Genomic DNA, 23,080 nt, shown 5'->3' on the forward strand with positions numbered 1-23,080 from the left:
AGAGAAAAAATGGTGTAGACACCTAAGTAAAAAAAAGGAGTTTAATGACAATTTTTTTAAAAAAAAAAAACCCACCAAAATCCACAGCTGAGCAATACTTTTATTAGGACCAACTAAAATGTCGCAAAAATGTTGCATGCTATTTTGTGCAAGCTTTTGAGTTTTCCAGACTCTTCGTCAGGTAAGTTACACAAAACAAAGCACCAGGAATTACAAGAATGGATGATGGAATTGTTGAAGAATAAAATGCTACTGTATTCTGGGATGTAGGCTGAATTAGCAGAAGCGGAGCATTCAAGAACTGAGAAGTAATGTTCTGTTTTACTCCGCACTTGAACTTGATTGATATAGTATTCTGTTTTGGGTATCACCTTTTCAAGGCTGTTGGAAATTCAAAAAGGATTCAAAGGAAACATAAAAGGATGAGAGAAGTGCTTGAAATGTGGCTCTAGAGAAGAAGCTGGAGGAACAGGCTAACATGTTTCAAATAAATATGAAAGTGAAGGAAGAATACCCCTCTAACACCAAGCTTAGGAGTATCCTGCACCTATCTGTTTATAAGAACATAAGAACATAAGAAGAGCCTGCTGGATCAGGCCAGTGGCCCATCTAGTCCAGCATCCTGTTCTCACAGTGGCCAACCAGGTGCCTGGGGGAAGCCCGCAAGCAGGACCTGAGTGCAAGAACACTCTCCCCTCCTGAGGCTTCCGGCAACTGGTTTTCAGAAGCATGCTGCCTCTGACTAGGGTGGCAGAGCACAGCCATCATGGCTAGTAGCCATTGATAGCCCTGTCCTCCATATGGGATCACCCAAAATAAGGTTCTGGTGTCCCTTTTCCCTTTATCCTCTTCAGAACTTTTTTTGGGGATTAGACAAATTTGTGAAGAATAAGGGTATGGCTACTAGTCACAATAGCTTTATGCTACTTCCACTATCAGAAGCAGTGTGGCTCTGAATACCAGTTGCTGGGGAACAACAGTGAGAGATGGCTTTTGCCCTCTTATTATGCTTTAGGTTCCCGGAGTCATCTTGTTGGCTACTGGGAAACAAGATGCTGGACTCGGTTAAACCTTTGGTCTGATCCAGCACTGTTTTTAAGAGTCAGGGGACTGGAACTATACATTTGTACAGGTCAGAGGGACACCTTCCAGCTCTGTGTCTTCCTGCTGTGTTCTCAAAATAATTTGTCATAGATATTTTCCATTATTTATTTATTTGGTATATTTATCAGTCTCCTCATGCAATGAGGATCTACAAGCCAATATAAAACATTAAAACATCAAAATAGAAACAGTAATCATAATAAGCAAGCCAACAAGAGGAAAAACAGAAATCAAAATTAGCACCACAATATTAAAATTACTAGGGGCTCCAGCCCTGCACGCTTTGCATGCCAACCCCATACATGCACGTGCACACGTGCACGCATGCGCACACACACACACACACACACACACATACACACAGACTTTCAACGTCCCTGGGACTCCCAAACACTCATGCACACACCCAGGTGACCCCCAAAATGCCCACCCCACCCTCCCAGGCAGCTTCCAAAATACTCCTCCCTAAACCACCCCCATGCATGCTGCCGCCGCCCCATTTAGTCTGCTTACTGGCTATCTGCCTCCCACATGCCTAGGCTGTTGCTGTTGCCATCCCGCCTCAACCACTTGCTAGGCTCCTGCATTATTGCTGCTGCTCACTCGCCCCCCCACACATCTGCTTGCCTGCCCCCATGCACTTCCACTCACCTGCTCCATGGTTGCCCACCTCCTGCACTTGCCCATCATCCTTGCTTCCCTCACTTCCTTACCTCACTTGCCTGCACCCCACCCCCATATGTGACAGTGTGATGGCTTACATAAATGTTATATAGTTAGAAAAGACCCACATATAAGTTAAAACTAGTTAATCCTCATCAGTTGAAAACAGACTAAAAATAAATTATATCAAAACATTAAAATGTTAATGAGGTTTAAATCCACAAACCCAACCCAACATTCAGAATCATGCCACTTTAAGCAACTGTTTTATATTTGTTATATGGTTAATGGGTTTTAAATGGATTTATTTCTTGATATGAGCTGCCTGTGTTTCCAACCATACCTCACAGGAATGTTGGGATGATTCCATATACATACACACTGCAGATGTAAAAATACATACATCCCATATGATAGTTTGTTGTCGAAACCAGTTGGTTATTGCAGAACATGGTTTTTTTTAAAAAATCAGTATTAGTTTCCTACCAAATAAAGCAGTGACATCAAAGTAAGCCCTGCCTAATTGCTTTGTTAAAAGGGGGGACTGGAGTGGGAGAGAAAGATTTACAGCACAATCCTTTGCTATATTCACTCAAAAGTCCCGTTGATTTACAGCACAATCCTAACCATGTCAACTAAAAAATAAGTCCTACTGAATACAATGGGGTTTACTCCTGGGTATTTGGGAAGCATTGCAGCTTTACTCCCAGAAAAGTGAGCATAGGATTAAAGCGTCATACTGGGAAGGTTTTCAAAACAGGCTATGAATTGGACAAATAAACTGCCCTCTTCAACAGCCCAGGAAAATTTGAACTTGTCTGATTCCTTAGACAAGTATAACACATTGTAATGGCATCATAAGCTGCAGCATGTACACTTTTTCAAATTTCTGTTCAAAAATTATTTGAAAGATAAAATGTATAATATCCCATTTTTGCAAGTAATTAAAACAAATCTGCATGTACACTTTTATTATAATAATAACTAATTATTTACTGTGCATGCCTACCAAGATCTTGCTATGATCTTCAGTTCTAGATTTCCTGCTGGTATATTATTGAAGAAAGGCAATCTTGCTGCTGCTGAAAGTTATGCACTCACTCAACTTCTGATGTGCAGACAAGCAGGAAAAGGAAACTGTTTTCAGGATTGGCAATGGGTTCTAGCTATTGCCTGGAGATTAGCAAATCTCTTGTCAGTCCCAACCCTGATTTCACTTATTGGCAAAAACCTGAAAGGCAGGGGATTAGAGCAGCTGACGTCTAACAGAAGTTGTGGGGGTTTTTTTTGTAATTTTCGTGTATATCCCTTGAACCAGACCTCCTAGAAACTTAATATTTTTTAAATGAAAGCGAAGAGTCCAGAGATTGGGGTGACTCACCCAAAGACCAGGAAAGGACCTCAAAAACCAGAGTCTCTGGGTGAAAACCAGAGACCTGGCCACACTACTAGATAGGCCTTTGCACTGATCCAGCAAGGTTCTTATGTTCTTAAATATAAAAACCTGCCTCTGACAGCACTGTAGAGACATAATATATACTTCAGTCACAGACTGATCACAGACCACATATTGGAACCAGATAGGTTAGCGTAATGTTGCCAAAGAGGGCTAACAACAGTGATCAGCATGACTTGCACTGTGAGTGGATAGCAGAGGGAGAGTAACTGAAATTAATGCATTTGGCCTCTGATGGCTCTGGCTGGAAATCACCTTAGGGCTGTGATAAAGTCATCTCTGTTTCCTTCAGCTGCCACTCTAACACAAACCATGTCATTAATGCTACCTGTTAGGATAAAAAGGAGCTGGAAAAGACTCCTTTCAGACTCCACTATTGACTAACAGTGATGAAAAGCCAAATATGTGAAATACAAAAATGGAGCTGTCTTTATTGGACCAACTTCTGCTGCTGGAGAAGTGTGCCAGCTTTTGAATTACAAAAGACTGTTCAGTAGACAGGTAAAAAGCTGTTTAAAGCTGGTGCAGCTCCTGGATTGCCCAGTATCACATCAGGATATGATTTTATTTCCCCCCCCGTGTCATCTATCAGTCATCATTTGATCTAGCTGAAGCAGAGGGAGAGATGCAGAGTCCTTTGGCCGTTCTGAGAGACCAGCTCCACATTGACGCCCTCAGGATCAACCCCCACAAGCAGAACTGAACCTCCTTGCCAGTGATGGCTGGTGGCTCCACGTCAGTGGGCCAATGGAATCCGCTCCAGGTTTTGTTCTGAACTTTTGAAAGTTCAAACTAAAAACCAGAGCAGATTCCACTGCTGCACTGACATGGAGCCACCAGTCGCCACTGCTCCCCACCCTGTGAGGACCTCTCTCACATACCTGAATCCTGCAGAAAGCAGGATTAAGTCACCCCACCCCACGCCCATCAGCTGATGGAGTTCAGTTCTGTTTGATGACAACCTCCCCATCACCACCCTTTTAGGCCAGTTCACCAGTCAATCCCCTGAAGTCATTATGCCCCACCCACTTGTCAAAATTAACCTGTTGGGTGGGGAGAGATAAAATTCTGGCTTGCCAGTCCAAAAAGATTCCCCACCCCTGGGCTAATAAATAAAAGATGTGCTGCCTCTCTTCATTTTTCCTGAAGTATAATGCAGTGGCAATCCGTACGTTTGGACTGTTTTGCTCTATGTTTGAAGCTGCATGAGTTCTGTTTTTATTGCTTCTGAATCATACTCACATCATGCCAGGGGAGAGGGAGGCTTTTATTTTCATGGAATGGTTCCAAAAGTCACTGAGTCGACCTGGGGTGCAACCTTAACTGAGCAAGTTCCATTTGTGAGGTCACACACAAGAATATATAGCTCCGCATAATAGCATTCCTGCTTCCTTTCGTCTGGCAGAGGTGTCACTACAAAGGCTTGCACACTTACCATAGCCAGTCTGTGCGGCTTCATTTTTTTGGTAAAGTGCTTTTAATTCAGCTCAGCTACATTTACGCCATTTTGCACTCGCTCTCCAATGACATCTGAGCAATTGGCAGATCGCTGGCAAAAGTTGCTCAAAGAAAGTGATTAAGGGAACAGAAGCAGCCTGTGATGAAAGGCTGAAATGACAGGGATTGTTTGCCTTGGAGGGAAGACAAGACCGAGAGCAGGAAGGGACATCGAGAAAGATGAAAAGGCCACATACCGTAATGACTGGTGCAGTAAGGGAAAACAGAAGAGGAACCCTGTCTCATTAAAATGCAAGGACGATGAGAACATTTAAAAGGAAAGAAAATCCCCAGACAGGTTGCAATTTTAGGAGGGGGGAAATTGCTCATTTTAATCAACACAGATGGGCAACTGCAAAGCCTCTGCTCTGTGCTGTCTTTCTTTAAACTGGATTTGGACTGGACAGTCCTTCAAGCAGAGGACACCTGCAAACTGATAGGGGTGGAATGTTTATTTTATTTTTAAGGGATTTATATACTGCTTAGTCATTAACATTTCTGAACAGTGTACATAAAATGACCAAAACATTTACAAAGAATAGGAAACAATAAAAAAAATCATAAACTGAATGGTACCTTAAGATGCCTGCTGAAATAAGAACATCTTTCACATGCCTGAAGGTCAGCAAGGAGGCTGCCTGCCTAATCTCAGTCAGGGGAGAGTTCTACAGGCTTGGGCCCACTACAGTGAATGCACAGAGGCAAACAGGTATCCCCTTGTGGGGGATGAAATTTTAAAATGTGGTTAAGCTGCCTTCAGCACATAGATACATTCAAATATATAAAATGTGTCTCATCAAATGGCTGCTGTTATTTCTGTGGAGAACAAGGCAGCTAGTTTGTGTGCTGTCCTTCACTTTATTCTGTTTCGCTGCAGGTGACTGTCACTCTGGAGAAATAATAGTACTTTTAAACAATTCATGCCCATTTGTGACTGCATGCTATATCATTATCTCTATTCTTTTTGTTTTGTTTTTACAGACAGGAAAGGTAAAATAAAGTGAGGTGAAGTGATTCACCTCAAGTCAAAAACAGCAGAGCCAGGAGGTTGCCAGCACACGCTTTTCTGTCAGGGAACAACATTTCTGTGTTCAGCAGTAAACAACTTGTGATGACTGCTCTGAAAGAAATGGTCACAATGCTCCCCAAGCGAGTCATTTCTCTTTCATCTGTTGCCAGAGCATCTGGGCCTTTGCTGGAGTTCACTTTGGGGTAATCCTGAATTGGGAGGGTGCAATCTGGGTTTGCAGAAATCTCCAAACACAAGGAACAGCTGCACACATTATATAGCAAATATAACGGCTACATACACACCATACATTTAAAGCACATGACTTCCCCCAAAGAATCCCGGGAACTGTAATTTACCCCTCACAGAGCAACAATTCCCAGCACCCTTAACAAACGACAAATTATATAAATATATATATCAAATTGCAAGATGAGCAGGCAAAGTCATAATGAGTTGTTTTCTGTATGCAAACATAATGTAAAATTACACATAAATCAGCCCAAACAGGTGTGTAGGACTTCTGATTTATTTGACCTTAAATATCTAGCTGCTTTTACAGTAACAAAATGTATTGTTGCCTCTTCTGGACAACGATTACCTGTTGATGGTGAAACGGAAAGTACCAGTGATGTTGATGAAGACAATATTTCACTCTAGATGATATCATGATAACAGTGCTGAGACTGGGGTGAGGTGGGGTACTATTGAAGCACAGGAGCTCATCATGAAAGCCTGCATAGCCATACCCCTAAAGAAAGTCCAAAAATGCTGACAGCTGTGTTGACTCATACTTAATATACCCATACACACGTGTGTATATAGGAATTTGTAATATATGTTAATGTGAACAATAAGTCACCATTGTGCACATTCACCAGGGCTCATGGAGAATGTGCACATTAACCTTGCCACCCCAGGCTCCTTCTGTGAAAAAGGGCAGGATATAAATGTAATAAATAAAATTAAATAAAACCTTGCAGGAAGAGGGAATTATGCACATTTCCCAGTCAATATTCATAATCCCCAACAGGCCTTGAGGAATATGCATATATCAACTCATTTTTGCATATTCTTCTGTCATTATGCTTATTCCCAACAGGGAATGTGAACAGAGAGAAAGATTATATGCACGTTCTCCATATCTAGTGAATGCGCAGAATGATTTACTATTATACACATTAATTACCAATAAATGTGACATTAATTCTGTGAATTTACCAGTTGCTGGAAACCACAGGAAGGGACAGTGCTCTTTGCACTCATTTCCTGTTTGCTTGCTTCCCACAGGCATCTGGTTGGCCACTGTGTGAACAGGATGCTGGACTAGATGGGCCACTGGCCTGATCCAGTAGGCTCTTCTTATGTTCTTATGCTCAGCTCAGTTACCCAGAGAGAGAGAGAGAGAGAGAGAGAGAGAGAGAGATTACTGAGCATAGAGGAAGCCTGGAGGGAAGCTGTCTGGGGTTGGACCAACCTATCCTGGAGTGTTTCATGTGGGTCAGCAGCTGGAGCAGGCTGAACAACACAGTCCCTTGGCAACAAGCACTTGTTGACTTGAATTCCTTAGGGAAGGAGCCACCTGAGGCAAACGGTGAACTAAGGAAGGGAAGGTATGGTCATGATACAAGTGTCCCACCACGGGATGGATAGGGAGCAAATGAGAGGGCTATGAGCCAATCTGACCAGATGTTCTAAGTCCTGACTGGGCAGGATATTAAACAAACAAACAAACAATATACAGGCATATCCTGCTTAACATCGCTTCACTTAATGTCGCCTCGCTATAACGTACATGCTCCATACACCACCATACCTTGCTTAATGTATGTGTGCTTCACAATTACGGACATTTAATGGCATGACGCCGCTGCCATCTAGTGGCGATTGCAGTGCAGTACATGCATAGATAATTGCTTCACTTTAAGTACATTTTCACTTTACATACATGCTCCGGTCCCATTGCGTATGTTAAAGTGGGATATGCCTGTAGTACTTAGTCTATATTTGCATGCAGATTACAGAACAGTGGGATCCCTCCTATGTGCAAAACCAGGATGGAAGATGGTGTTGAAACTGTTTGTTGTCTCTTTAAGGGGAATGGTTTGGGTGCCAGAGCTTGGAAAAGTTACTTTTTTGAACTACAACTCCCATCAGCCCTAGCTAGCATGGCCAGTGGATTGGGCTGATGGGAGTTGTAGTTCAAAAAAGTAACTTTTCCAAGCTCTGGGTGTAACTCAGGGAGAGGCCTAAAGGGAAATCTTTTTATGTAACTCCTATTGAATATTATGAGGTGAAGGTTTGCCTGCCTTTTTCTCTCAGTCTCTCCCTTTTCCTTACAGTTTGTACCCCCTTAGGTGCATGCTGGATTAAGAGACACACAACTAAAAAAAATTTCTTGATTATAAAGGGAAGACAGTTAGCAAAAATAGTGATTTAGAAGTGTAATGTGTGCAAGCGGCATCAAGCACAACCAGGAAAAGAAGTGGCTGCTCCATTATCAAAGGACAGAATCCTAGAAACACCACCATTTGAGGTGACTGGAGTAGACTTTGCAAGACCCTTATATACAAAGGCAAAGAACTCACTAGAAAAGACATACATTGCACTTTTTACATGTGCTAGGGTTGCCAGGTCTCTGGTTGTCGCCCGGAGACGCTGGATTTTTGGGGTCCTCTCCATGTCTCCATGTGAGTCACCTTAATCTCCTGACTCTCAGCTTTCATTTAAAAAAATACACCAAATATACATTTCATTTAAATATATATATACACCAAAACGTCAGCCACTCCCCATCGCAACTTCTGTTAAATGAGTTTGTAGCTGGCTGCTCTAACCCCTCCCTTTCAGGTCTGTAGCCAATAAGTGAAGTCAGGGTTGTGATTGACAAGGCAGTAAGTAGACCCCATGGCAAGGTCAGAATACTGGTTTTTCTTTCTGCTTATTTATGAAAATCTCATAAATTGAGTAAGTATTCAGTCTTTTTCTCTCTTGTGTGCAGAAGTCAAACAAGTTTAAATTTTCCTGTTGAAGAGAGAAGTATTTTGAAAAACTTCCCAATATGAAGCTTTAATCCTATACTCATTTTTCTGGGAGTAAAGCTAAAGTGCTAATCCCACATACCTGGAGTAAACCCCACTGAATTCAATAGGATTTATTTTTGAGTAGACATGGTTAGGATTGTGCTGTAAATTAATGGAACGTTTGAGTGAACATAGCAAAGAATTGTGTTTGGATTGTAAACCTTTCTCTTCTCCTCCAATCCTATTTTTAAAGCAATTAGGCAGGGCTTACTTAAGTATTACTGCTTTTATTTTGTAAGAAATTAATACTGGTTTTTACTTTTTTAAATGTTCTGCAATGTTAAATGTTTTGACAATAAACCTTATATATTGTTGTTATGTGCCTTCAAGTCGATTACAACTTATGGCGACCCTATGAATCAGTGACCTCCAACAACATCTGTCATGAACCACCCTGTTCAGATCTTGTACGTTCAGGTCTGTGGCTTCCTTTATGGAATCAATCCATCTCTTGTTTGGCCTTCCTCTTTTTCTACTCCTGTTTTTCCCAGCATTATTGACTTTTCTAGTGAATCATGTCTTCTCATGATGTGTCCAAAGTATGATAACCTTAGTTTCATCATTTTAGTTTCTAGTGACAGTTCTGGTTTAGTTTGTTCTAACACCCAATTCTTTGCCTTTTTCGCAGTCCATGGTATTATTTGGGGTGTATGTATTTTTACATCTCCAGTGTGTGTGTGTGTGACTATGGAGTCTTTCCAACAACCCTGTGAGGTAGTGTTGCAGATTGGAAACCAAGGCAGCTCACAATAAGAAAAGATTCCTTTAAAATCTGATAACCATAAAAAGTATAAACAGTTGCAAAACAGCTTAAAGAGGCATGATTCTGAATTTTGGGTTGGGTGAGTGACATTCCTTATCATTTGAGGTTGCAGTCCTATGTACGCTTCCTTGTTTGAGTAAGCCCTATTGAATACATTGGGACTTGCTTCTAAGTAAACATGCATAGAATTATACTATAAATATATTTACAGGGTATGTAAATAACAAACATCTTTGACAGTCATACATATAAATATTTCTTCATACTATGTGCCCTACCCAGGGTCCATGTTTTAGCTAAGATTTCTATCTTAATCTCCAATCAGAGAAATGTTTTTGTTTGAACTGTATGTGCCAAGCAACTGAGGTTGATGCTTAATGTAGCATGCTTAATGACAACACTCAGGCCTGCCCCTGTGACATCACTAGGGACTACCCCATGGCATCACTAGGGCCTGCCCCTGAAATCTCAGGGTTTGGGATGCTTCTTTCCTGGCAACCCTAGCTGTGACCAGAGCAATTCATTTAGAACTTGTCTCAAATCAAGGCACAAAGAGTGTTATACTGGCTTTGAGAATATTTGTTGCTAGGCGTGGACTGTGTAAAGTTATTTACTCTGATAATGCCAAGATCTTTAAAAGAACAGATCAAGATTTGAGAGATCTTTGGACACAAATGGACCAGCAGCAGCTTCAAGACTTCTTTGGTCAAAGAGGTATTACTTGGAAGTTCATTGTAGAACGAGATGTCTGGTGGGTGAGACTTGTTTGTTCTGTCAAACCCTGTTTAAAGAAAACACTGGGAAGGGCAGCTCTGTCATATGAAGACTGGTGGCTGTCCAGGTAGAATGATTAACAAAACTTCTCAAGCTAAGCAGAAGATAATCTGCTCCCTAGAATCCACCTTTCCAGACTTCAGGATTTAACTTTTCCCATGAAGACTTTTAGGAGGACTCTGAATCTTCAGTCAAACCGTGAGCACTGGCAAGCTTAATGCCAAATAACTACAGGGGCAGCGGCCATGATGAGACAGTGAAAATGCAGCTTGGTTTTATGAAGCTCCTCCTTTTTTCATAAAAAGTAGCACTCTTCTGGACACCAGCGGTTTGATTGTAGTGCCCCTCAATCAGATCTGTGGCCAAACACAGTGGGGTGCTACTAGCATACACAAGATGCCCCAGTAATCTTCCTTCCCATTCATTTTGGCTAGTGGTGGGTAGAAATAGCAACAGCCTGTGTATTCATTAACTGGGTGAAAGCAATAAAAATGACAAGAAAACCCAGTTATGTCTTTCAGTTCTCACATTAAAAGACATCTTAGGCTGATACACTCCCTTGTAAAAAAAAATTGGGAACGTGTGCTCATGCCTGTTTAGGTATGAGTATTTATTTATTTATTTAATTTATATCCCACCCTTCCTTCCAAAGGGAGCCCATGTTTTGCACATGTTGAACCCTGCATCCTATGAATTATTAGGCCATGCAAACTAGAGTAATCTCTGGGTGTGCTTACTTAATCCACATTCTCAAAACATCAGTTTGGCAGTTTTTATATGTCCTTAAGAAAAAGGGTTTGATGCTACTGCAAAAATAGACAATGGCTGCAGTCCAACTATATACACACTTAGTAGCTGTGGCTACTCACATAGAACCCTCTTTGAGAACCAGTAGTCATGCTGATCTGCTGTTCAGTATGAAGGAAGCACTATAACTCTGTACTCTTGTCCCCCTACCAAAGAAATGGTGTAGATGATTTTTTTCTGAAGAGGAGATTTTCATGTGCACAGCACAGGCAGATGGAATGGAGAGTGGCACTGCACATTAAGCTGACATTTGTGCAAACTGATGCCTCATGACTTTAGCCCTTGGATGGGGAGTAGGATCTATGTAAGAAACTGTTGTAATCTAGATACTGTTTGTAATTAATGGTCCCTCTTTGGGATTTAGCTTTTAGAAATATGAGCTAAAAACAGATGTAGATGTTCTGTCCTGCCCCGGATGGGCTTATAATTCCCAGGGGAGCAGGTTATGTTTGTTCTATCTCTCACTAGAGGGGCAACAGATGTTGTGGAGCCATGCTTAGGCAAGGCAAAGTCCCATTTAGGGAAGGCATATTGTTTCAGAACCCTGGACAGAGGAGCTGGCTGTGTCCTTAAAGGACCATTGCCTTGTTCTCCAGCCATTGGGTCCTACTCTGCGGGGATGATGGAGGCTCTTGGGAATGTCTTTCAGATCTGAGGAGTCTAGCAAATCCATGCCTACTGGTCTGGAATGACTGGGGTGGGTGGGGGTGGGATGAAGGCTCCTCATCCTAATTGTCCTCTGAGCTTGAGAGAAGGGGTCAAACATGGCAGTTGCCTATCCAAGTAATCACATATTAGTCCTTTTAGAAAACCTCTTTTATATATGCAGAAGATGCACAGGGGTAAGTATTCTTGCAGAAAATTGGCAGTAGCAGTAAAGCATTGTTACTGTTCACCTGTTGAGAGATCAGGGCCACATTCACATCATACATTTATTGGCTATTGTTCCACTTTAAACAGTCATGGCTTAAAGAATCCTGGGGTGTGTGTGTTGATAAACAGTGCTGAGAGTTGTTAGGAGACCTCTATTCCCCTCACAGGGCTATAATTCCCAGAGTGGTTTTCAGTCCTTCTTCCCAGGGAACTCTGGGAATTGTAGCTGTATGAGGGGAACAGGGGTCTCCCAAGAACTCTCAGTATCCTTAACAAACTACACTTCCCAGGATTTTTTTGGGGGGAAACCCACATCTGTTTAGAGTGAAATAATAGTGGAATAACTGTATGGTGTGAACGTGGCCCAAGAAAAGTATTACAAATTTCTCCTCTGAGAAACTGTCCTAGTTTTGCCTTCAGAGAGAGAAAACTGCAATAAAAGCACACCGTTCTCTTTCTTCTCCATTTGCTCACCCATTCCTGGCTTGACATCAAACATGCAGGGTTAGAAAAGGAATCACAACTGAATTCATCAGATAATAATAATAATAATTAATAATAAGCCATTGTGCATCCAAAGTACAAGGCGAGGCCATTTCTGTTAGCCGCTTTCTTTCAAGAACGTTAATTAGAGAAAAAAACAGAGAGACCCATTTGACACTGTTATTAGTAATTATACGATAAGAGGCATTTCAGAGAAGGAATGAGCAGAAATGGACAATGCATAGCAGTGATATAGAATGCTACCATTTTGCAAGCATGGGATGAAATCCAATTAATTAAGGCTTAAATATATCTTCCAAATCAATTTCAGAACAAGGCTCTCATAGTCCTAACCTAAAATCTCATTTCCTTAGGAGCAGTTCCATTAATGTTAATAAGACTACTTTGTAGTAAATGCATTATGGATTGCAGTCTAATAGTTTGGTCCTAAGACTTGCTCTGCAGGCAAATATGTGCTGCTGGTGGGGGTTGTACTTATGGTTGCGTTTTTGCTATTTATTTTCTTGTATCTCTTTTAAAGTTTTCTTCCCATTCATACTTTTAACCTACAGTTTATGATAGCAATATAAGCTCCTGCTTCTTGTCTTAAAGACAGAGGAGCATTCTTGTCAGTTTATTTATTTATTTATTACTTGATTTATATCCCTCCCTCCCTCCCAGCAGGAGCCCAGGGTGGCAAACAAAAGCACTAAAAACACTTTAAAACATCATAAAAACAGACTTTAAAACAAAACAACTTTAAAAACATTTTTTTAAAAGCTTTGAAGACATCTTTTTAAAAAGGTTAAAAACCATATTGTTTTTTTAAAAAAGGTTTAAAAACATATTAAAAAGCAATTCCAACACAGTCACAGACTGGGATAAGGTCTCAACTTAAAAGGCTTGTTGAAAGAGGCAGAAAGATAACAGAGATGGTGCCTATCTACTATTTAAGGGTAGGGAGTTCCACAGGGTAGGTGCCATCACACAGGATTAGGGGGCTTCTCATTGGGCCTCCATAATCTGAAAAAGTAGGGCACATCCCTGAGCGTTCTTTCATGCTGACTTGCTTACTAACTTATATGCTACCCTTCCTTCTAAAACGAGCCCAGGGCAGCAAACAGGCAGTAAAACACTAAGAGCCATTGATAAAACATCTTAAAAACAAGCTTTAAAAAAAAACTTTAAAGGCATCTTAAAAAGCAATTTCAACACAGATGCAGACTGGGATAAGGTCTCTACTTAAAAGGCTTGTTGAAAGAGGAAGGTCTTCAGTAGGTACCAAAAAGAAAACAGAGATGGTGCCTATTTAATATTTAAAGGAACTGAATTCCAAAGGGTAGGTGCCACAGCACTAAAGATCCACTTCCTATGTTGTGAGGAACGGACCTCCTGATAAGATGGTATCTGTAGGAGGCCCTCATCTGCAGAGCGCATTGACCCACTGGGTATATAAGAGCTAAGACCATGCTCTATCGAAAGTGAGAATGGGGCAGTGGGCCTTTTGCCAATCTAAAGTCTCAGAGCAGACATCTGACACCCTCTTCATCCAGCCCTGAACCAATGGTCTGATTGAAGCTGACTGAAGGCAGTTTCATATATGTACATAGGTGCACACAATCTCAAAATCCATCAGGCTGCATCTAAAGGAGTGATGAGTCCATTGGCCTGGCTGGGACCCACTGCCTTTATCAAGCATCCATTCTGCCTAGCTAGGAATACAGAAAGCTGCCTTATACTGAGTCAGACCATTGGTCTATCTAACTCAGTATTATCTACACTGACTGGCAGCGGCTCTCCAGGGTTTCAGCCAGGTGGTCTTCCCCAGCCCTACGAAGAGATGCTTGAGATTGAATTTGTTTATATTTATATGGTTCCAACGTAGGAAACTGACCTTTAGTGTAGTGGCACCAATCTTTTTGTACACTGCCCAGAGAGCCTTCGGGCTTAGGGCGGTATATAAATTAAATTAAATAATAAAATAAAATAAATAAATAAACCCTTTGGAATTCCCTCCCCTTAAATATTCAATAGGCGCCATCTCTGTTACCTTTTTGGCACCAACTGAAGACCTTCCTCTTTCAACAAGCCTTCTAAGTAGAGACCTTATCCCAGTCTGCATCTGTGTTGGAACTGCTTTTTAATATATTTTTAAACTTTCTTTTTAAAAATGTTTTTTAGTTTTTTAAAAATGTTTTTAAAGATGTTTTGTTTTAATATGCCCTCTCCCCCCTTTTCCTTGCTGGGCTGAGAATGAGATCCTTGTTAATATCTTATCTTACAACAACAGAGCCAATAAACATTAAAGGGGAGTGTTAGCTACTGAGAAGAGTCTTCTCAATGACTGACTCACCTCCTTTCACTCTGGCTCCAATCAGCAGGAAAAGGCAAGGAAGCATGTTAGAAGATTCTTCTCAGTGGCTAACACCCTTTCATGCTGGTTGGCTTGTAGGATGCTGGAGAGAGGGACCCCTCTGGGACCCTGCTACCAAAAAAGTAAGGGCATCAAGACCCCCTGAGACCTCGGACAACTACACCCCCGGTATCAGTTTGAATGGATTTAACATTGGAGTAGACAAATTCATGAAGAATATGTCTCTCAATAGACACTAGCCATGATTACTGTTTTACCTCCAGTATTGGAGGCAGTGTGTCTCTGAATGCTATTTTCTGGTGACCTTGAGTGGAAAGATGCTATTTAATTTATTTATTATATTTATATCCCACCTTTCCTCCAAACACCACAAGCTGGTGTACAAACATGATTTTATCCTCACAACAACCATGTGAGGTAGGTTAGGCTGAGACAGTGACTAGCTCAAGTGAGCTTCATGGCCAAGCAGATCCCTGGTCTCCTAGGTTCTAATCCAACACTCTAACCACCACACCACACTGCCTTTCTATTGTGTTCGTTTCCTACTTGTGGGCTTCCCGTAGGCATCTGGTTGGCCACTGAGAACAGGATGCTGGAATAGATGGGCCACTGGCCTGATCCAGAAGGGCTCTTCTTGTGTTCTCTTTTGTATCTGGTCCATTAAATGTGTAAGTCGTTGTTTCAAATTGTGTACAATAATGCTGAGAAAAACAGAAGGGAGTAGAAAAAGAGGAAGACCAAACAAGAGATGGATTGATTCCATAAAGGAAGCCACAGACCTGAACTTACACGATCTGAACAGGGTGGTTCATGACAGATGCTGTTGGAGATCGCTGATTCATAGGGTCGCCATAAGTCGTAGTCGACTTGAAGGCACATAACAACAACAGTCTTGAGTGCTTTGACAAAAAGGTGGGATTCAAATGTTGCAAATACATAAATGACCTACAAACAAAAATCCCCGTAAAACTATATTTGTAGTAACATGCAGAAAGGTTAATCCTATATGTGGCACTGGCTGCATATAACCAGGTGATCATAAGCAGGGAGGCATCCTCATACAAGAAGCTGCCTCCACAACAGCAGTGGTAATGTGCATCGGCTGTTGGTTTAACACTCATTCTCTACACCAGAAATGGGATGAATGGCAGGTAGTTTTGCTTTTGGTTTGCTGGTTCAAAAACGATCCCCATTCTGCAGGACACACCAGCCCATCATGATCTTGCAGTGGCTTCTGCTTGCAGTGAAGGTGGCTAGGGGAAACACTCAGGGATGATCCATAGCTCAGGGAGGAACCATAGCTCAGTGGCAGAGTGCATACTTCGCATGCAGAAAATCCCAGATTCAATCCCTGGCATCTCCAGTTGAAAAAAAGGACCAAGTAGCATGCCATGGGGAAGACCTGGAGGGCTACTGCAGTCAGAGTAGAAAACTGGGCAAGACTGATGAACATTCTCACCCTGGAATAAGACAGCTTTGTATGAAGTCACAGAAACACATTGAGTGTGAGGGTTTGATGCTCACTAGATGTACTTATGTTCTCCCATCAAAGCCACCATACAGGCACATCTTCATATTTACTGGGCTCAGAATCCTGATGCCCAGGGGAGAGGAAGTGGGGCACTTTTGGGCCAGTTTCAAGGAGCGAAGAAGTTGCACAAGACTACAGTGGAAATCTCACCAAGGTTCAGACCTGCACATGTTGCATGGCCCATCAAGCAAAACACAGTCCACCAACTCTGCCAGGTAATTGACAATGGCAACACTCATTTTTAAAGTCACGGGTAGATACTAAAAATAGGTGTTTATTGGACCTTTGGTGGGCTGTCAGACATGGCTGGCAAGCTGCATTGAAGGCAACGGTTGGTAACGCTTTTTCAGCCCAAGGGCCACATTCCCTCCTGGGCAACTTCCGGAGGCCGTATGCCAGTAGTGAGTGGGGCTGGAGGCAAAAGTGAGCAGAGCAACAAATGCAAACTTTACCTTTGTATGGTGGGCTACTTTCAACATACAATCCAGGGATGCAAGAGACATTATCAGAGGTTAAGGACGCATTCTATCTGGGCAAAAACTCTAAAGGAGGATTTGAAGCAATGCTGATGGCTTGGGGGGGGGAAAGGGTGTGGCTGGGGAGGAGGTGTGGGCTGGGGAGAATCTCAAGGGCCAGGTAGAGAGGCTCAGAGGGCCGCATTTGGCCCCTGAGCCTAAGTTCCCCACCCCTGATTTAGAGGGTCACATATCGTACATGCTTGCAGCAATACTCCGATTACTTTTCCACATCCCTTGAAACACAGGGGTGATTTTTTTGCATTGGGTAACAGATGCAGCTCTTGACAATGGGCTACAATCCAGATCATACATTAACAGGGGCATATAGAGCACATAGTGGCCATACTACCCTGAACATGCCCGCTTTCATCTGATCTCAGAAGCTAAGCAGGGTCAGGCTTGGTTAGTACTTGGATGGGAGACTGCCTGGGAATATTGGGTGCCGTAGAGGAAGGCAATGGTAAACCACCTCAGAATACCTCTTACCATGAAAACCCTTGGAATATCTATCCATCCAACCATCTATCCTCTATCCATCTATCCATCCATCATCTATCTATCCATCTATCTATCTATCTAAAAGATTCACAGGGTCGCCATAAGTCATAATTGACTTGAAGGCATATAACAACAACAACAGAACACATATTAATAAATAATAATAATAATTTTTTATTTTTAGGCCGCCTATCTGGCCTAATGAATGGCCACTCTAGGCGGCGTACATAATTAAAAATACAACATATCATACAGTTTTAACATATAAAACAATTATAATCCACCAACCTACATCTATACACTGTAAACTAAAACTATCTAGGAGACCTGTATGCCTGCTGAAACAACCAAGTTTTCAATCCTTGGCGGAAACCTACCAGGGAGGGGGCATGGCGAAGATCGTATGGCAGAGAGTTCCAGAGGGTGGGGGCCACAACTGAGAATGCCCTCTCTCTGGTCCGCACCAGCCTAGCTGTCTTAACTGGTGGGACCGAGAGAAGGTCTTGTGAGGCAGATCTCGTCAGGCGGCATATTTGGTGATGCTGGAGGCGCTCCTTTAGATAAACTGGACCGACACCGTATAGGGCTTTAAAGGTTAACACCAACACCTTGAATTGGGCTTGGTATTCTGTTATGAAGTAAAGAGAAAACTCTGCCACCCTCTTCCTAGCTGCCTGATACTGAGACTCTTTCATCATGCAAAATCGCCTTCAAGTTCCCAAGTGTCACATGATACTGGGGTGGTCCAAAGTTCATTAGGAAGCGAAGAGGAGACAAAGTGCAAGCACCGGCTATGAAATGAAGACTCTGCTTTTTTTCTGCATTTTCTTGTATCTCCTTGGTAAGTAACAAATGATGATAGATGTATCTAAGGCTGGAGAGAATGAGGACAAAATTATCCCCTGCCCTGCCCTGCCCCATTGCACTAATGTGCAAAGGGAACCATGGGTTTTGTTGTTTGTGAGATATTTAAAATTCATGCAGAAAAACTCATTTCCAGATGGAGAAAGAGATAGTAGAGTCATCTACATATCAGGTGATCTTCAGCTTGGATATTTTCCGTTCTTTGCTTTGCTTTCTCTCCTTGCTTTCCTGAACTCTTCCTCCACCCCAGCCCAATGTAAAGCCTATGCCATGCACTGTGTGAGATGACTTCTGTTGAATATGCATACATATTTAACATTCAAAGACCTTGATTCCTTATTGCAGGAACTGATTAAAGGAGAAGCTGGACTATTTATAGGAGTGTAAAACGGGAATTAAAACTGGACCTCAGCTGTCGGTGCCAAAGCAATAGTAGTACTGGTAGTAGTAAATAATAATAATAATGTAAAAAGTAAACTTCAAAATAGGTTAAAAGCAGGTTGCTGGCAAATGCAGACCTTGCTGTGTTAAAATCAATTTGCCCCAATTGAGAACTTGGCAATATTATATTGTAATTCGCAGCATTATATGTTATATAAAATAACATGGTAATTACATGACAAGAAAGAATAATATACAATTAAATAAACTGAATGTTTCTTCTGCTTCAGTAATGATAATATTTAGCACCTATATAGTGCATTTCAAATATTCAAAATGCTTCATCTTATCTTATTGGGCTTTACAACAGCCTTCCAAGGTAGGTCAATATTATTATCCCCATATTAAAGATGGAGGACTAAAAGAAGGGTGGCTTGCCCAAATCTATCTTGGCATATCCACACCACACATTTAAAGCATTTAAAGCACATCCAACACACATTTAAATCACATGACTTCCCCCAAAGAATCATGGGAACTGTCGTTTGTTAGGGTTGCTGGGAATTTGCAGCTCTGAGATGGAAACCACAGTTCCCAGGATTCGTTGGTAGAAGTAATGTGATTTAAATGTATATTAGATGTATGGTGTGGATCTGTGTGAGTTCTGAAGTGATTGGAGTTTTGAAGTAAAAACATCCTGGCTCATAGCTCATGCTTGGAACTCTACTATACTACATCAGCTTCCACTTTCATGTTAGTGACATTTTGTGAATTTGTACTTGGTTTGAAAGTTACTTAAAAAAGAAAAGAAAAAGAAAATTAAAAATAAGTGACTAGATCACTCACATCAAGCCTCTTTTCAGTAGGCTATTTAAGTATATGTGCCCAATTTTAATTTCATTGGTGGTATGAAGTCGTAGGGCTCCCGCAAATGCAAACACAATTTGGTTGGTCTTTCACAGTCCAATCTACTTCCTGTGTAGCTTGGAAGAATTTGGTAACGTACCTCTGAGCATGTGCTGAGTGGTGGCAACACCTGCAATCAGGACTGCATCTCCTGCAAAGATGGAGAATTACATTTTTTGTATGTTTGTTGGTGTTCTTACTTTGCTTCTTTCCTGTGTTACTACTGTTTTCACAGAGCATCTAACCTAAAAATATATATTTATCTCATTAATCTTAGAAATCTGTGTCAAATTTATTTTTATTAATTTCAAAGCTTTTTTATTGGTCAATGTTATGTGATGGTGAAGACAGCCTTTTGTGTTTCAAACTGGAGGTTATGTTCTATTTCTATTCTGAGTGCATTAACAGTTGAATCTGAAACTGCAGTTTCATCTAAAATCAGACTGATTACAATATGTTGCTACTAAGCAATGAATCTAGCTGTTGGGAAAAAACAAACTTGGCCTGCCCAAAATGCATATGCTCAGCCTGCTATGCTTAATCCACTCCACTTAAGGAAGGATGGGCATGGTAAATTAAAAACACCTAGAAATTTGCTAGAATATATTTCATATATATTCTATATGCTCCCATACAGGGCCGGCGCCAAAGGGCAACCAAGTTGGGCCCTGGCCGAGACCCCCGTGGCCCACAGGGGCCCCTGAAGGGCTCATCATTAGGGTGGGGGAGCAGTGCTCCCCTTCCACGATCCGCAGCAAGGTCCCTGCCACGGATTGCAGGGAGGGAACTTCCAAGCTGCCCACCCGTTCGCTCACTACACGTACCTCTCTTCTGTCTGCTGCTGCTGCACACACTGTGTGCAGGGCTGCCATCAACCAAGTTGGTGGCAGAGGCTTCTTTAAGGGGCTGATGCACTTACTGCCATCGTGGTTGATGGCAGGCATGTGAGCTCACGTGCGCATAGTGTACCACACATGCGTGCCATCAACCAAGATGGCGACAGGGGTATCAGTCCCTTAGAGAAGCCTCCGCCACTATCTTGGTTGATGGCAGCCCTGTACATGCAGCGCGCACAGCAGCAGACAGGAGAGAGGTAGGTGGAACAGGCAGGAGCCATGTGCCTGGGGTGCATGCCTGGCTGCATGGGGTGCATGCCTGGCGCCGGCCCTGCTCCCATATATATACTCCCATTGCTTTATCTTGTGCAAACTGAGACACTCCTCATGCCCATTGAAGACTATTCTGCAGAATAGTCAGTGCTCATCAAATGAATATCTACTGTTCCTTCATTGTTTTTTTTACCACTCAAAGGCTCTGAGAGTATGGTATGCCATTGTTCAGAATGTGCTCTGTTCTCTTATTTTTGGGAGATCTATCTATCTATCTATCTATCTATCTATCTATCTATCTATCTATCTATCTATCTATCTATCTATCTATCTATCTATCTATCTATCTATCTATCTATCTATCTATCTATCTATCTATCTATCTATCTATCTAGACATTTTTATATCACTCAGTCATTACCATAAAAATAAACCATACAGAAAATAAAACAATATCATAAAACTGAACTCTACATTAAAATGCTTGCTGGAACAGGGAAGTCTTAATCATTTACTTGAAATTCAGCCAAAAAAAAGGGTCTCGTACAGGTGGGGAATTTAAAAATGGCTAAGAATTGTTTTAAGTTTTTATAGAATTTGCACTCTGGTGTCACATCTTTTTATGGGATACACAGAACCTTTCTGCAGCCCAGGAGCTAAGCATACAAGTCATTAAACCTCCACCATGGTTGGCCCACAGGGCATCATAACTCTGGGAAAAGGCTTTTTTATCATGAGTCGTGCTGCTGACCCCTTATTCAGAGCCTCCTCGTAACTTTCATGTGACTTGGTTACTCACAATGGTTGCCAACTAATGTACACTCAACAAAGCAAATGAGCTCAGGCTCTCAGGGGTTCTCAGCTTGCCAGCATCAAGAGGGCTTGAAAATCATTTGCTCATTTTAGGTGCAGAACAAGGTTGGGCTGAGGGAAGGATTGCTGGAAGAAACTGCTTCTGTTTTTAGGTTAGAGCTGCCCAGTGGATCATTGGCAATTTCTGGAGAAAAGCAGGGATATAAGGGATGTGAGAAACAGTTTCTATTTGTACTCCCCCCCATGTATCGGTTCCCCTCATATAACTGCTTGCCCCCCTCCTAAGCTGGTTTCTTTGCTAGTTCTGAAGAACGGAGAATGGGAAGTGAAAATAATTGATGGTTGCTAAGCAACCACCCGACATGGCCGACAACTTGTGAGTGGCTGAGAAGAATATCTAGAGATGGACAGGCAACATTTTCTCCCTTTCTTAAAATGTCCCCCTGTTTCCCCCCCCAAAAAGCCCCCCAACCTGGCCTAAGCATATTCAGTAGAATTTAGCCTTGACAGAGGAACTGATAGAGCAACTTCCCCAAGACTTGCGGTAGCTAAGGGCCCAGACAGGACAAGAAGCAGGACAACCATGACAGGATCTCCTGATCAGAGCTGTTCAGACACACATGTTTGGTACATGTATGAGGAGAGTGAGGGATTGCCCCTTCCAGTCATGTCCCCAGATGCCAGTGTGCCTCCTGGAGATGCCTTCTGGTAGCTGTGCATTTGGCACTTGTGTGAAAGGTGGCCTAAGTGCTGTGGTGGCTGGTGGCGCCATGTCTCTGGGGCAGTGGAATCCACTCTGGGTTTTAGTCTGAACTTTCAAGGAGTGGTCCAAGCTGCTGAACCTAATAGGTTTCAGGAACCTGGACACCTTCTTGAAAGTTCTGACTAAAACCTGGATAGAATTCCACCACTCCAATAACATGGAGCCATCAGCCGACACTGCCTAAGTGTGTACAGATAAATGGAGGTAGAGCTACTACATGTGAATGGGAAGCCTGATTAGGCATCTTTATGTGCACAGCCCCCCCCTTCACACTAATGGCAAACATAGCTGCTGGGATGGATGTGTCAAAAGATATTAATGTTGGAGGAATGCCTGGTGAGTGGTTCCTATGGGTAGTTCTGTGACGTTTTGTTGATGTTACCTTAAAGTAGCCAAGGGGAGCCCCATTTTGATTGGAACAGCAGTCCAAGGGAGCAAGGGTGTTTTCTTGGTGAAAATGACCACCCATATTAGCTCTGCACCTGGAAAAATATAGACAAACACAAATAGCCCATCTTTCCCCTCCACTCTGTGTAGCATAGGGTTGCCAGGTTCCTGGCCTGAGACTGATCCTGAGTCTTTAGGAGAAGAGAAAGTCAGTCAAGTGCAGGTGTTCTTGCAACCCTGTGATGAGAAAAACCACAAGGTGGAATTCTCCCTTCCCCCTGCACAACTTTTAAAGATACGGAAGACCTCTTGGTTGCCAGGCCTGGCCTCCTTTCTCTTCTCCTAAAGACTCAGGATCAGTCTCAGGCCAGGAACCTGGCAACCCTAGTTAGCTGACAGAAGCTTCGGGGGGTGATTTAGATCC

The 23,080-nt window shown here is 42.2% G+C and overlaps 1 protein-coding gene and 1 pseudogene across 1 annotated transcript in view; both read left to right on the forward strand.

The window, feature by feature from the left end:
* The first annotated feature begins 17,267 nt into the window (after positions 1-17,267).
* LOC133378577 (5S ribosomal RNA) lies at positions 17,268-17,386 on the forward strand (annotated as a pseudogene).
* An 845-nt stretch (positions 17,387-18,231) lies between these two features.
* AMN (amnion associated transmembrane protein) overlaps positions 18,232-23,080 on the forward strand; it is a 106,184-nt gene continuing 101,335 nt past the window's right edge. Inside the window, exon 1 of the mRNA XM_061613277.1 lies at positions 18,232-18,274. Within this exon, the coding sequence (XP_061469261.1) occupies positions 18,232-18,274 (43 nt within the window). The remainder of the gene's footprint in view (positions 18,275-23,080) is intronic.

The sequence above is a fragment of the Rhineura floridana genome, chromosome 2, assembly GCF_030035675.1.
Source record: "Rhineura floridana isolate rRhiFlo1 chromosome 2, rRhiFlo1.hap2, whole genome shotgun sequence".
NCBI classification, from domain to species: Eukaryota; Metazoa; Chordata; class Lepidosauria; order Squamata; family Rhineuridae; genus Rhineura; species Rhineura floridana.